Source organism: Cyprinus carpio, chromosome B11 (genome assembly GCF_018340385.1).
Source record: "Cyprinus carpio isolate SPL01 chromosome B11, ASM1834038v1, whole genome shotgun sequence".
In the NCBI taxonomy this organism is placed as follows: Eukaryota; Metazoa; Chordata; class Actinopteri; order Cypriniformes; family Cyprinidae; genus Cyprinus; species Cyprinus carpio.
The window spans coordinates 2,754,244-2,770,930 of NC_056607.1; the positions used below are offsets into that span (position 1 = coordinate 2,754,244).

The window sequence follows — 16,687 nt, forward strand, 5'->3', positions numbered from 1 at the left end:
TCAGGAGCCTGATCGAGACAGTGTACAGCACAACGCCCACGGCGACAATCATCATGACAGAACCACTCCCCAAGTATCGACGATGGTTATTGTCATGGTGTAAAGCAGCGGTCCACAACCTTTTTAGCGCCAAGGACCGGTTTAATGTCAGACAATATTTTCACGGACCGGGCTTTAAGGTGTGACGGATAAATACAACAAAATAAAATGATACAACTGGCATAAAAACTGTGGTATATTGTAACTATAATAATAAACATGAATCCACTGTGTATTCGTATGCAACTTTATTAGCAGCGTCCTCGTAACATCGCGCGGCAACAACATAACATGAATAACATTCTCTCTGTCCCCAACCATAACGCTTTTTTGTATATAAAAATATATATTTAATGAGTGAGTACATCATGAATCCATTTTCCAAGCCGTGTTTTTGTCTTATCCTGAATCACTAGGGTACACCTATAATAAGTGTTTATATTCGGACTATTTTAGTCTGGTTGGGGTCGGCAACGCTGCAGAGTAGCACAGTACCTGCGTGACTCGCCATAGATGTAAACAGAGAGAAGTTGCTCCGGCTACAATGTTCTTCCACCAGACGCGAGCGCCAAAAGTTACCGACTGCTGCTTTAATGTAAGTTATTTGTTCTTTCTTGTGCGGCCCGGTACCAAATGATGCACGGACCGGGGGTTGGGGACCACTGGTGTAAAGAACAGAAATTGCTCTTTGTTAATAATTTGAATCTTTTCTGTGAGCGTCCTAAGCTTTTTCCAGCAGAGTCAGAGCAGAACTCCTCTCGGACAACATTTCCTGGACTCTACACTCCATATGACTAATAAGCCAATTCTCAAATAACTGCTACGATGGCTTTTGTTCTACCCGCTTAAATGATAGAAGTACTTGCGCTGTCCAATCTAACAAGACTGTGTCTGTTCCACGAATAGTAAGGTCAAAATATAAATTTAATGTAGGATCTAGAAAAAATCTTATTGTGATTAAACCAGAAAAATGTAAAGTAAATTAACAAAAACTATTTTTAAAATTTGGGCTCATAAACATTAGATCACTCACACCCAAAGCAGTTATTGTAAATGAAATGATCATAGATAATAGTTTTGATGTACATTTCTTGACTGCAACCTGGCTAAAACCAGATTATTATATTGGTCCAAATGAGTCTACTCGACCAAACTACTGTTATAAGCATGAGCCCCATCAGACTGGTCGTGGGGGAGGTGTTGCAACAATATATAGTGATATTCTCAATGATACCCAGAAAACAGAATACAGGTTTAAACCATTCAAAATACTTCTGCTTAATGTTACACTGTCAGATATGCAAAAGAAATCTATCGTATCTCTTGCTTTGGCTACTGTGTATAGACCACCAGGGCCGTATACAGAATTCCTAAAATAATTTGGAGATTTCCTCTCAGACCTGTTGGTTACCGTTGATAAAGTGCAAATTTTCGGAGATTTTAACATTAACGTTGATAATACAAATGATGCATTAGGACTTGCGTTTACTGACTTAATAAACTGTTTTGGAGTCAAGCAAAACGTCACCAGGCACACTCATCGTTTTAATCATACGCTAGATTTAATTATATCGCATGGAATCGATCTTACTGATATAGATATCGTACCTCAAAGTGATGATGTTACTGACCATTTCCTTGTATCGTGCATTCTGCGTATTAATGATATTAACTATATGACTTCGCGTTATCACCTGGGCAGAACTGTTGTTCCAGCCACCAAAGACAGATTTGCAAATAACCTGCCTGATTTATCTCAACTGCTTTGTGTACCCATAAATACACATGAACTAGACAAAATGACTGGCAAGATGGGCACTATCTTCTCCAATACATTAGAAGCTGTTGCCCCCATCAAATTGAAAAAGGTTAGAGAAAAACGCTGTGCCATGGTACAACAGTAATACCCATTCTCTCAAGAAAGAAACTCGTAGTCTTGAGCGCAAATGGAGAAAAACTTGGAAGTTTTTAGAATTGCATGGAAAAACAGTATCCAAGGTTTTTATTTAGCACAGTGGCTAGATTAACAAATAACCAGACGCCACCCGATCTAAATATTCCCTCACAGTTAAATAGTAATGACTTTATGAATTTCTTCACTGGTAAAATAGATAACATCAGAAATACAATAACAAATATAGATTCTACAGCATCTAATACTTTAGTATTATCCATCGCACCCAAAGGTAAACTGCAGTGCTTTACAACAATAGGACAAGAAGAGCTAAATAAACTTCTCACTGCATCTAATCCAACAACATGTTTATTAGATCCTGTACCCACTAAATTATTGAAAGAGTGGTTACCTATAGCAGAAGAACCGCTTCTCAATATTATTAACTCATCATTATCTTTAGGTCACGTCCCAAAACCATTCAAGCTGGCGGTTATTAAGCCTCTTAATAAGAAACCACAACTAGATCCTAGTGAACTGGCAAATTACAGACCCATTTCAAATCTTCCATTTATGTCTAAAAATTTTTACAAAGTTGTGTCTGCTCAATTGTGCTCCCTCCTGCAAAAAAAAAAAAAAAAAAAGATCTCTATGAAGAATTTCAGTCAGGTTTCAGGTCCCATCATAGCACAGAAACTGCACTTGTTAAAATTACAAATGACTTGCTTCTTGCGTCAGACCAAGGCTTCATCTCATTGCTAGTTTAACTTGATCTTAGTGCTGCGTTTGACACCATAGATCATGACATACTCATAGATCGATTACAAAACTATACAGGTATTCAAGGGCAGGCTTTAAGATGGTTTAGATCCTACCTGTCCGATCGCTACCACTTTATTTAAATGGGGAGTCATCTCATTTATCACCAGTAAAACATGGAGTGCCACAAGGATCTGTCTCAGGTCCTCTGCTATTTTCAATATACATGTTGCCCCTTGGTAATATTATTAGAAAATATGGGATAAGTTTCCACTGTTATGCTGATGATACTCAACTATATATCTCAACAAGACCAGATGAAACTTCTAAATTATCTAAGCTAACAGAGTGTGTTAAAAATGTAAAAGACTGGATGACCAATAATTTTTTTCCAATTAAATTCAGATAAGACAGCAATATTACTTATTGGACCAAAAAACATTACACAGAATCTCGCAGATTACAATTTGCAACTAGACGGATGTACTGTTACTTCCTCTACAGTCAAAAATCTGAGTGTTATATTAGACAGCAACTTGTCTTTTGAAAATCATATTTCCCATGTTACAAAAACAGCATTCTTTCATCTTAGAAACATTGCCAAGCTACGAAACACGTTACCTGTTTCTTATCCAGAAAAGCTAGTTCATGCATTCATGACCTCTAGACTGGACTATTGTAATGCACTGCTAGGTGGTTGTCCTGCATCTTCAATAAACAAGCTACAGATAGTCCAAAATGCAGCGGCTTGAGTCCTTACCAGGTCAAGAAAATATGATCATATATCATATTATCCCAATACTACAGTCTTTGCACTGGCTACCTATTAAGTTCCGTATCAGTTACAAAATATTATTACTTATAAGGCCCTTAATGGTTTGGCTCCTGCGTACCTAACTAGTCTTCTATCACGCTACAATCCATCATGCTCCCTAAGGTCACAAAATGCTGGACTTTTGGTAGTGCCTAGGATAGCAAAGTCCACTAAAGGTGGTAGAGCTTTTTCGCATTTGGCTCCCAAACTCTGGAATAGCCTTCCTGATAATGTTCGGGGTTCAGACACACTCTCTCTGTTTAAATCTAGTTTAAAAACACATCTCTTTGGCCAAGCATTCAAATAATGCATCTCATAATTTTGGACTTCACTTATATCTGATCAAATGCACATTATTATTCTTTAGCTTGGGTTAAACTAATTAATTTTCCTTGGCTGGAGCAACATACAGAACTACCACATTTTGTTATAAGTTTGATTGCATAATTGCTGTTAATAGTGTTAATCGTCTTTTTGTTTACGTCTTTAATTGATTTTTCAGAAAATTTCTGCTGTATGCACATAAACTGACATGTCATCACTGATAAGCTACTACTAAATATTGTAGAAACTTAATTTTCTGTGAAGTTGCTTTGCAATTATTTTTATCGTAAAAAGCGCTATACAAATAAACTTGAATTGAACTGAATTAAAACAAAAACTCTTGAAATATTTCAGTTTGTGTGCAATGAATCTAGACTATAAGAAAGTTTTATTTTTTTAATTAAATTACAAAAAATATAGAACTTTTCCATGATATTCTAATTTTTTTAGATGTACCTGTACACTCTTGTAATTGGGCATACAGTGGTGTGAAAAAGTGTTGGCCCTCTTGCTGATTTCTTTCTTTTTTTTTTTTTTTTTTTTGCATGTTTGTCCCTTTAATGTTTCAGATTATTAAACAAATTTAAATATTAGTCAAAGATAACACAAGTAAACACAACATGCAGTTTTTAAATGAAGGTTTTTATTATTAAGGGAAAACAAAATACAAAACTACATGGCCCTGTGTGAAGAAGTATTTGCCCCCCTGTTAAAACTGTGGTTTATCACACCTCTGTTCAATTTCTCTATCCACACCCAGGCCTGATTACTGCCACACCTGTTCACAATCAAGAAATCTCTTAAATGGGACCTTCCTGACAAAGTGAAGTAAACCAAAAGATCCTCAAAATCTAGACATCATGCCGAGATCCAAAGAAATTCAGAAACAAATGAGAATAAAGTAATTGAGATCTATCAGTCTGGAAAAGGTTATAAAGCCATTTCTAAAGTTTTGGGACTCCAGCGAACCACAGTGAGAGCCATTATTCACAAATGGCAAAAACATGAAACAGTGAAGAACCTTCCCAGGAGTGGCCGGCCGACCAAAATTACCCAAAGAGCACAGCGAAGACTCATCCAAGAGGTCACAAAAGACCGCACAACAACATCCAAAGAACTGCAGGCCACACTTGCCTCAGTTAAGGTCAGTGTTCATGACTCCACCATAAGAAAGAGACTGGGCCAAAATGGTCTGCATGGCAGAGTTCCAAGACGAAAACCACTGCTGAGCAAAAAGAACATAAAGGCTCATCTCAGTTTTGCCAAGACTTTTGGGGAAATACTCTGTGGACTGATGAGTCAAAAGTTGAACATTTTGGAAGGTGTGTGTCCCATTACGTCTGACGTAAAAGTAACACCGCATTACAGAAAAAGAGCATTATACCAACAGTAAAATATGGTGGTGGTAGTGTGATGATCTGGGGCTGTTTTGCTGCTTCAGGACCTGGAAGACTTGCTATGATAAATGGAACCATGAATTCTGCTGTTTACCAAAAAAATCCTGAAGGAGAATGTCTGGCCATCTGTTCGTGACCTCAAGCTGAAGCGAACTTGGGTTCTGCAGCAGGACAATGATCCAAACACACCAGCAACTCCACCTCTGAATGGCTGAAGAAAAACAAAATGAAGACTTTGGAGTGGCCTAGTCAAAGTCCTGACCTGAATCCTATTGAGATGCTGTGGCGTGACCTTAAAAAAGGGGGTTTATGCTCGAAAACCCTCCAATGTGGCTGAATTACAACAATTCTGCATAGATGAGTGGACCAAAATTCCTCCACAGCGCTGTAACAGACTCATTGCAAGTTATCGCAAACACTTGATTGCAGTTGTTGCTGCTAATGGTGGCCCAACCAGTTATTAGGTTTAGGGGCAAACAGTTTTTCACACAGGGCCATGTAGTTTTGGATTTTGTTTTCCCTTCCAGTTTCAAGTTTGTTTTATTTATATAGCACATTTAAAAAAAAAAAAAAAAAAAAGCACAGCTGACCAAAGTGTTGCAGAAACAAAGAACTAGAACACATGACAACCCACAGATTCATACCATAAACTCACAATACATTAAAAGCCAAAGAAAAAAAAAATAGGTATTAAGAGACGATTTAAAAACATTTAAAGACTGTGCTGATCTGATATAGGCTGAAAGGCTGTTCCACAGCTTAGGGCCAGCAACCCCAAAGGCTCTATCCCCTCTATGCTTTAACCATGATCTGGGGACAAAGAGAAGTCTTTGATCACCAGACCTCAGATTTCATGTAGGATTGCATAGACATAGAGAAGAATGTTGAACTCAGTTCTAAGATGCACAGGTAACCAATGCAACGATTTCAAAATTGGAGTAACGTGATCACATTTACGTTATCCTTTGAAGAATTTAGCAACGGCGTTTTGTACTAAATGGAGACGAGCGATGGAAGACTTAGAAATGCCCAGATAAAGAGAGTTGCAGTAGTCCAAGCGAGACTACTGTTTTCCCTTAATAATAAAAATCTTCATTTAAAAACTGCATGTTGTTTACTTGTGTTTTCTTTTACTAATATTTAAATTTGTTTGATGATCTGAAACATTAAAGTGTGACAAACATGCAAAAAAATAAGAAATCAGGAAGGGGGCCAACACTTTTTCACACCACTGTAAGCAAGCAATTTTGATGAATTACTATATAAATTTTGAAAAAGTATCAGTTATTAGGGGTTTGGGAATTATTCCCCAATTGGTTATTTAACATTACTGGTGTGGGGGAAAATCGCTACTAATATTTTCTGTGTAAAGATAATTTGACAACTTACAACGCAAGACCATAAACACTAAAACAACTATAGAATGGTTATTTAGGCCTAAGTAGCTTTACATATAATATACGTTTTAACATAAGACATGATGTAAGTGTACTTATATATATATATATATATATATATATATATATATATATATATATATATATATATATATATATATATATATATATATATATATATATATATATATTACAATAAAGGTATGCCTATTTATTTATTTAATTCATTCATTCATTTTGTTTCATTTTGTTTATTTCATATTATTACTACTACTACTAGGCCTACTATTTGATTCCAGTATTTTTGGATTTCATATAATTCAATTGTATAACAAACAACAAATGCTGTATTCGTCAACAAACCAAAATAATAGCTTAAATAAATGGTTGAAGCTTTTGCAAAATGTAACAGTGTGTGTCCTTTTATTTTGTTACAGGAAACTGTTAGTATTTTAAATTTATGCCACACCTTACCTATAGCCTACCAAAGTCGAATTTAAAACTAGTGAATAATTGCACAGTTTACTGTCATTTTGTAAGGCTACATTTGCTGAAAGTGATTTAGGCTACTAGGCTATATTTTAACTGTTCTCTGAATCAAATATCATATAAATTAATGGGTAGCCTACATAATACCATATGTTAAAGAATCCTAGTCTAAGTAGGATAATTTAATTGCATCCATATAAGAAGAAAAAGTCGATTAGTAAGAAAAGTGGTGGTCCAACACAGAGGGCGCAACATTCTTGGTTGTTTGGTGGAAATATACAGCTATGTAATAAAAGTTTACGACTAAGCCAAGGACTGGATTGGCTGTGCTATGTCACATGGTGTCATTTTCGTGTCCATGAACTTTATATAGTAGTTCTACCCCATTCATATGAGTTTACTATTGGGCTGAACGCGGAACATTCAGTTTTTAGCAACTGCAACAACTACACTTGACAGTAGTTTCTACCAATCAATTCCTTTAATTAGAGCGCTCACTGCATTTGGTCTTCAAGACATTGAAAGCAGACAACACTAGTCGAGTGCGTTGTCTTTTTACTAAAGGGCACGGGAATGGACGATCTCCAAATGTGGATTACTTAATTTAAAAAAAAAAAAAAAAAAAAAACTGTGTGTTTATTATGAAATGCTTGCGATCATCCCCACCCTCATTAGAAGCCTTGCAGCCGGGACTGTCATAGTGCGTCACAAGGAGAGCGCGTGTTTAGCGTGGGTAAGTTTGTTCTTCCGCACTTCTCATTTGTTTACGTTTGGATTTCAGTCAGTGTGTACTTAATACACTCGCAAACACACTTGTAAGAGAAATTACCACATTTTCACTGCATTAGTTCGACATGAAGAAAAGAATATTTGAGGAGAAAACGTATATTTGAGTCATAGCTACATGTAGTTTATACAAAATCAAAGTTCAGCCGGCTATACCAAAATACTTGAGGATGAGAAGTAGGACCTAAATTGAAAAGACTCTTTGCAGACATTATGGAGGGCAACACTGCCATCTAGTGTTCATTAATGGATGCTCTGTCTTTAGCGTTTATCTACATTCATTTACGAGGCTTATATTCATGTCCTTACGTACTCTACATGGTATGCTGTGGTTTTAAAATGGGGCGAAACAAATCGGGCAATTTAATAAAGCTGAAGTGTTCATATCCTGCAAATAAAATCGGAAAAACGACATTCTGGGCGTCAAATTCCAATATTTTTTATTGCAGCCATGCTTGGAAATGCAGAAATCTTGCATATAAATAAATGCATAAAATTCCACACATTTCCACATCAGAATTTATTCTTTGTATGCAGAGTGATTCATTTTCTCAAATACATTTTGAATTAGAAATATATTGATTGCTGTAATCTGTAGTAACATCTGTGAATGACAACACCTGTACACATGTTGAACGAAAACAACAATATATAAATGCGCAGGCGCCTGAAATAAAGTCAGAGGGTCACCTGAAGGAAGTAGGACGGAAGATGCACTTTTTGGAATGTCATTGGTACCTCAATAAATAAATAAATATATTAATAATAATAATAATAATAATAAATAAAAAATATGTTTCCTGGCTTTTTTTACTTTTTTATTTTACTTTGTATAATAAGTAATAATTGGTTATTATAAATTAATTTAATAAGATCACGTAGGCTATTATTTTAGTAATTCTTAGTTATAATTTTAAGCATAATGTAACATTTATTTTCCTGTCCTTTTAAAAATAATGGAAATGTACAAACCACTATACTAAAATCAACCATTCTTCTTTTTCTTAGCTAATTCTTATTCTTATTGTTGTTGTTGTTGTTGTTTTTACCTAATTTGTGTCATGTTACACACACACACACACACACACACACACACACACACACACACACACACACACATATATATATATATATATATATATATATATATATATATATATATATATATATATATATATATATATATATATATATATATATATATATATATACATATATAATGTGTGTGTGTGTGTGTGTGTGTGTGTATTGTGTGTGTTATATACACTTTACCTACTTTTTTACCAAATATTTTTGGAATTAATGTTCTTTATAGTATATTCGAAGCAATCTGTGTTAATAACGACAGTTATTTGCCGTCAGTGGAATGTGGTAAAGGCCAGACTCACAGGCCACAGAAAAGAACTGCAATAAAACACTTCTCTGCACAAATGCACTCCACGTGTTTTTATTTCATTAATTCCAATTTACTTTACAGTTTGAGAGCCAATGGCAAATTTTGTGAAATATTGCTGCTTGGTTTACATGTTGTCGTGTAAAACAACATTCCGTTTTGATCACAGATAGGCTTAACAAAATTAACCCCTTTACAAAAAGCATCGTACACTCGAAATCATCGAAGACAGCTTTGATTATAGCTCAAAGAGAAAATGTTGCAATAAACATTCAACAACGGCTTTTATGAAATTCACGTTCATTTAACATGTCATAAGAATTATTCTGGAAAAACAGCTAATCGAACAGCTATTCGATTGTAACTGCTGCGATGTGGAAACGGCAGAATGGCTGCAGGCTGAAACAAATAAACAACTTAAAAAGCAATATATTCTGTGCCATTTTTTTGTCATCAAAGTAGCTGAACGTAGGAAGGGTTTTTTTTTTTGTTTTTTTTTACACAGTATAAAAACAGGACTTTCCCTTCGGACAAGACTTCCAATGACTTATTCAAGACTTCCAAGTGGTTCTAAAAAGAACAATTTTGTGTTAAGGTTACATAGGCCTGCAGCTGCTAAAGTCAGTCCAACAAAAGCTGTCATTTGTCTGTTTTTACGGCTTTCAGTTCGCATAGGAATTTCTTTGCAGTAAAACCATAAACCACCCCCTGTAAGCATCCTTCTAAGCAAAGGGTGAAAGAAGCATTCATTTAAGCGAACCTACAAATCGAAAATTTAATGTAGAAAAATTAAAATGTAGCCTACATTTGTTTTCACCTGATATAGCCTAGTGGATTAACTGATTTATAAGATTTACCATTTTGGTGTATGTACAGTTGTCAGATAAAAACTGGTTGTCAGTAAACTGGCTAAAATAACAAAAATGCAAATTTAATATACATTTTAATCAATGAAACGCGTTTATTTTCTATGTACACTGGTTATTTAGCCAAAATGCAAGACGGCTTGAGAAACCGATAAAACTTTTGTTTGTTCATATAGGCTTTTTTTAAGTTTAATCGATTTAATAATCCATCCTATTACTTGGTATGGTTGTGAAATACAGTCGTGAAATAGAAATACAGTCGTTTATTAATTGTCCCAACGGATCACTCCAATTTTGAGAGTTTTAAAAACACTTTCTCAACAGTAGTTGGCCAAAATTAACACTATATGGTCCAAAACAATATTACACATGCAGCGTGTGAAGAGGCTTTTTTTTTTATCTCTGTTCATTATTATTAGGTTACCTTCATTATTTGACATTTTATGTTTAAATACAAACCAAATAAAATGTATAACAACCAAAGCTTGCACTCCTTACTTAATTAGACGACGTCTTTGTTAGGCGAATCGATTCTTTAACCTAGCCAAGCTAGGGCTATTCACTAATTACGTAATTGTATTAGTAAACCTTAATCTCGTTTATGCTATAGGGGCTGGGGCTTGTGGACATAATTCTGTATTACATGACATTACTCTGACGAGCCAAAAAAGCCAGAAAAAAAAGATAAATTGTCTACCAGTGATTTTTACTTATAGTAACCATCAAATATCCTAGCTTTACTTTATATAGCGAGAGTAACAGTCGAGCGATATATATATATATGTGTGTGTGTGTGTGTGTGTGTGTGTGTGTGTATTTATTAATGTTTGTGTGTATATATATAAAATGTGTGTGTGTATATATATATATATATATATATATATATATATATATATATATATATATATATATATATGTATGTATATATATATATATATATATATATATATATATATATATATATAAAATATCGCTCGACTTTTACTCTAAGCGAACTGTGTTTGTGTGTGTGTGTGTGTGTGTGTGTGTGTGAGAGAGAGAGAGAGAGAGAGCAAGAGAGAGAGAGAGAGTGTGTTTGTGTGTGAAGAGAGAGAGAGAATCAATAATCTAATATCTCAATATAAGGGGGTGTGCATGCGTTATGTTCTTCACGTTGCTGTAACGGGGCACAGAAAATACACTCTTATTTCCGCAATTTTATTGATGCTTCCTGATTTTTTTTTTAATGGAAGATAACTGGTCAACTGACATTGTCATCTCTCCCATCTTTTAACGAGGATTTGGAAACATTAGGCTGCGTACATATTCTCTGCTGGTTGTCGTGAAATAAATTAAAAAGTAGGCCTGTTTATACAATACTTATTATTAAAGACACGAACAAGTATAAGTGAGAAAAAAGAAAGCGTGCGTGGAGAGATCAAGGGAAGGAGTGAGAGAAAAGGTGTGTATAGCCTATGTGTGTGTGTTTTAAGGAAAGCAGGTATGAATTCCTATTTTACGAACCCGTCGCTGTCGTGTCATTTAAACGGCGGTCAAGAGGTTCTGCCCAATGTTACACTCAGCTCGACAAACTATGACCCGGTGCGACACTTCTCGCCATATGGCGCTGCCGTGGCCTCAAACCGGATATACTCCAATCCATTCTATTCAACACAAGAAAACGTTATGTTCGGGTCCAGCCGAGGACCATACGAGTATGGATCAAATGTGTTCTACCAGGACAAGGATGTGCTTCCAAGTTGCAGACAAAGCCTTGGGCAAACACAGGGTTCACTGACCCAGGATTACGCTTCAGACCAAGGCAAGACTCTGTCTCAGGAACCAAAAGGAAGTATTCAAATATATCCGTGGATGCAGCGGATGAACTCGCACAGTGGTGAGTATAGAAAAAAAATGTCTTTAGGAAGGGGTGGACTTTGTTTTTACGACTGGGAAACCCACGTTTTATCACCCCATAAAGCACTGACGAAATGCCTTGTTGACCTGCTCTAAAAGCGCTTTGTGGATAGAGAAAACCCATTTGCCAAACAAATCCATTCAATAGAGCATACATAAACGTAGAAGATCATTCTCCGAGAAGTTTATATCTACTTAGTGGAAGGGACGAGAGAACTAACGTTTAGCATGATGAATACAATGTGGGATTATGTCATCTGTCTTTAAAATTGTATTAGACAACCTGAACTGAACAATATTTTTGGAGCCTTTTTCCTGATTTTAACCAAACCATCTCTTTCCTAACAGGAGTTGGCTATGGGTCTGACAGACGGCGAGGTCGCCAAATCTATTCGCGATACCAAACTTTAGAACTAGAGAAGGAATTCCATTACAATCGTTATTTGACAAGACGCAGACGAATAGAGATTGCCAATGCGTTGTGTCTGTCGGAACGCCAGATTAAAATTTGGTTTCAGAACCGCCGCATGAAGTGGAAGAAGGAGAGCAATCTCACATCCACCCTCAATGACTGTAGCTCGGTAGGAGCTGGCCAGGACACGGACAAAGAAGAAGAAGGGGAAACTGGAAGAAAAAAAGAGCATAACTGACGGCCTTAACACCGTGGGTCAGCATTCACTCTGAAATAATGTTCTACTACATGACAACTAGGCTATCTATCGAACTTTCATAATTTGCAAGTTTATTAACACCACAAACTGTTATCTTTCAATTAGATGCGATGCGTGCCTCTCCTTTTCCCAAAATTGTGGAAACATGTTTATTTCCAGAAATTACATTGTTACATACAGACTGTTAAAACAGACGGCTACAACATCTTTTTCTTCAGTGTATTTTGATTTGCTCTTGGGATATTCTAAAAAGCATCTTATTTATTCGGATATCCTGGATACTGAGGAGTGCATATAAGAGGCTGTGGATGCATTTGACCAAATAAGAAACGGGAAATTTCAAATATTGCGCTACAATAATTTATTGTGTATTATCATAAACTGTTGATACATTGAGTACATTGTAAATGTTTGTAAATATATCTGACATCCAAATACTTTTGATGAACATTTGTGTAGCTTTGCGAAAAAGAAAAAAAAAAATACTGTTTTATGCATTTATTTTATTTTGTGCTATATACGTTCTGTAGAAACCACACGGTGCAAAAAACGTATTCTCAGATAATTTTTCAAATTTTGGAATATTAGCTAACAAACGTAATGAATACATAATGTTTGAAAATAACGCAAATAAATCGTCAATAAAGTTGTGATGAAAATAACAACAGTACTTCATTTCCTGTTAATTTTTGAATCACGTCGCATAATTTCTTTAAGGAAACTTTAAAAACGACAACACCAGAAACCCCTCAAAATTACAAGGTGAGGTTGGAATCGATATAGATGGACAACTGCTCTACCTTCAGAACATTTTGCACAATGAGATTGTACTGAGAATATCATTGTTTTTAATCTTGTAATAATAATATGAATAATGATGATGATGATGATGTAACACTCTGTCCACTCATAACTCATCACAAAACTGATGCTGATTAATAACATCAAAAAAAGAACAATTTAGAACGTTAAATCGGAACGGAGAGATTTTCATTTTGTGTCTCAATAAAATAGGTTACATGTACACAATAATAAACTTTATTTAGGTTACAGCATGCAAAGTAAAAAAAAAAAAAAAAAGAAAAAAAAAGAAGTCAGAAAGAAAGAAACACACATAAAACAGAACAAATTCATTTTACCTACTAGGCCTACATTTTGCCTTAAACATTAAACTTTTTTTTTTTTTTTTTTTTTTTTTTGCTATCTTATACAAACGACATCACTGTATTTAACGAAATAATGCTTAAAGTACCACGAAATAATTGTGAAATTACTGTAAGACGCAATATTTGATACTGTCTTTGTGTGGATTTGGTCTGCAGTTGCTTTGCTATCCAATGCTGTTTAAATAACTCTCTTTTTCTTTCATTTCCTCTCATAAAGTGTCTGTAAATGAAGGAAAAAACATCTCATGGTCAGTTTCGAGTTGCTATGCCGATTTATTGCCTGTCCATGATTATATTTAACAGCTGATGAAGCTGTCGGCCGCTTTAACCTCACCGCACCCTTCACTCCCAACACGATCTTACTAAATACCGAATTTCCATTATTAAGATTTTATGATTATAATTGCACGTAATTAATAGACACGAATATATTCAGATCATTCAGGATTAAAAACCTCAAAGAAAACGAAAATAATAACAGGCTAATAATAATAACAATAATAACAACAATAGGCTACGTAATGGTGCACATGTTTATGCGGTCTACGGAAAATTAACTCCGTAGGCTATTTCAGTTTGTTTGTAAATTCATGAGTGGTCCATTCGTTGTCCAACTGCAATCTTCTGGGGGCCTCGTCTGTATGCTCAGGCTCACATCGGATTACTGCCTCAGTTTGCTTGATGATCAGTCGCGCTCTTCTGTGAACAGCAACTGCAAGAAAGTCAACACTGATTATCCCTCGATAGGAATGAAGCCTCCAGTTAAACCCCCCTATAGCCATATAATTTCATTATAACTTTTATAGACGTAGCTATGTAAGAGGATTATGATGATTCCAGCAATACAGAAAACAAATTTAGAACTCCGATTCCTGTCCAGCCCGTGGGACAGAGTTGTGGGCCAAAACAACTGAAACAAGCAGCAATTATGTCAGTGTATGTACAACTTCACAAAAGAGCCACGGTAAACCTTATCTAAGGTTATCTACAGTTTAACCGAGGTGTTGCTTTTTCACTTTTCTCTGCTACATGTCGTTGTCGTTTTGTCTTCCCACCTTCTTTAGTTCATTCATTGTTTTGTGTTTTATAGACCTTATTCGAAAATATTAAAACTAGTAGCAATAAATTTTATAACAACCATCAGTTGCTCATAAAGCCGTTAACACTGTCAAGACTAAATTTATGACAGTGTAATTAAATAATCAACCTTTTCAAAACATCATGCGATGATTGACTTACCTGTTAGGGAACAAAGACACAATTCGTTGTTATATAATATTTATATTTAATAGGCTATTAAGATGATAATATATATTCATTACTGCCAGACTTTAAACACTTTCTCCAACATTATTAAAAGTGACTAAATTTTAAGAATTTATTACTTCATTGACCTTTAAAATCTGAAGGCTATAGATTTTGTTTGTTAAACAGCAGGAAGAAATAGGCCTATTAACAGTGACTTGTACTTGTGACGTTTAACACCACTGTCACTGTCAAAAAAAAAAAAAATCTTGTTTATTTCGCAATACAGACTTAGTGTCCACAGTCACTGTATTTTGTTTTGTTATATTTCTGCAGATAATCTAGTTCACACTTTTCATACTCCATTAATTTTACGCAAATTTCCGTCAAATCTGAAACACAACTCAGTGCAGTGCAAAGTTGGGTAAAACACCTGTTTAAAAAATAAAAATAAGTAAAAAAATAATTCCTTCATATTAATTCAGTATACACACTTTCTTCGTGACTTTTGTCAAGGAACGTGTAAAAATGGCCCTTTACGAGTTAAATTTTCGACATTTTCTCCCAGATCATGCCCCAAAATCTGTTTACATTATCATACAAAACTATTTGATCTACATATGTTTCCTGCTATAGTTTTATCCCAATATGAATAATTGAACAGAAAGAGAGCAATGTTAAGATGGTCGAACACTGTCTTCATTAACTGATGCATAAAACAAATTAAATTTAGGATGTAGCATACAGCATGCAATGAATTTATTCTAATCGAATGTAATTAATAGCGATTGCAGAATCGTGGATAATAACCTTCATTTATGATTAGTCATGAAAACTACCATACGCCCGCCAACAACTCAAATACAGGCGGCCACTCCAGCTTGCAACAGAAACAAACAAGCTACAGGTTCTTTTAGCTACAACGAGTGATTTCACTCTACTTGGTAGTTATAAATCACTAATGAATGCTTTGTTTTGTTAGACCATAACTCTTGCACTGATTATTTGAGTAAATTTCGCCTATTGATAAGACGAACGTTATCACGACAAGTCTTGACTCTGCAAAGAAATTAAAGATCATTTAAGCTGATTTAAATGATTTATACATTAGCCTTATATATATATATATATATATATATATATATATATATATATATATATATATATATATATATATATATATATATATATATATATATTGTGTGTGTGTGTGTGTGTGTTACAGGTGAGTGGGTGTATGGATTTAAACATTAAAATAACGTAAGGAACGATCCTAACCTCGCACGTAAACTCATATATTAAACCCGCTGGGTATTAAGTAATTCCATTTAATTAGGTTAACGTAATCCAAAAATTAAGTAGGCTACTTGAAATTACACTATATCTCATTTTAAATCTCTCGTAATCAGAGTTACTTTACATTACGTTACCTTACATTGATTTCATATTACTATTAAAAATGTTTGATTCTCCATAATTTTTCTTTTCCGTCTTTTAAGTTTTCCTTTCTAAAACACCCTACCGCTTATATACATCCAGAAAGTGTTTTGT

The 16,687-nt window shown here is 34.8% G+C and overlaps 1 protein-coding gene across 1 annotated transcript; it reads left to right on the forward strand.

Moving 5' to 3' along the window:
* Positions 1-11,247: 11,247 nt before the first annotated feature.
* hoxc6b (homeobox C6b) lies at positions 11,248-13,387 on the forward strand. The gene is made up of 2 exons (XM_019107061.2): positions 11,248-12,034; positions 12,403-13,387. The coding sequence occupies exons 1-2, from the start codon at positions 11,641-11,643 to the stop codon at positions 12,702-12,704; spliced, it is 696 nt and encodes a 231-aa protein (XP_018962606.1). The 5' UTR covers positions 11,248-11,640; the 3' UTR covers positions 12,705-13,387.
* The last annotated feature ends 3,300 nt before the right edge of the window (positions 13,388-16,687 follow it).

Coding starts and splice junctions, on each gene's coding strand:
- hoxc6b (XM_019107061.2), top strand. CDS start 11,641: ATGAATTCCTATTTTACGAACCCGTCGCTGTCGTGTCATTTAAACGGC. Junction 12,035..12,402: donor GCGGATGAACTCGCACAGTG/GTGAGTATAGAA, acceptor CTTTCCTAACAG/GAGTTGGCTATGGGTCTGAC.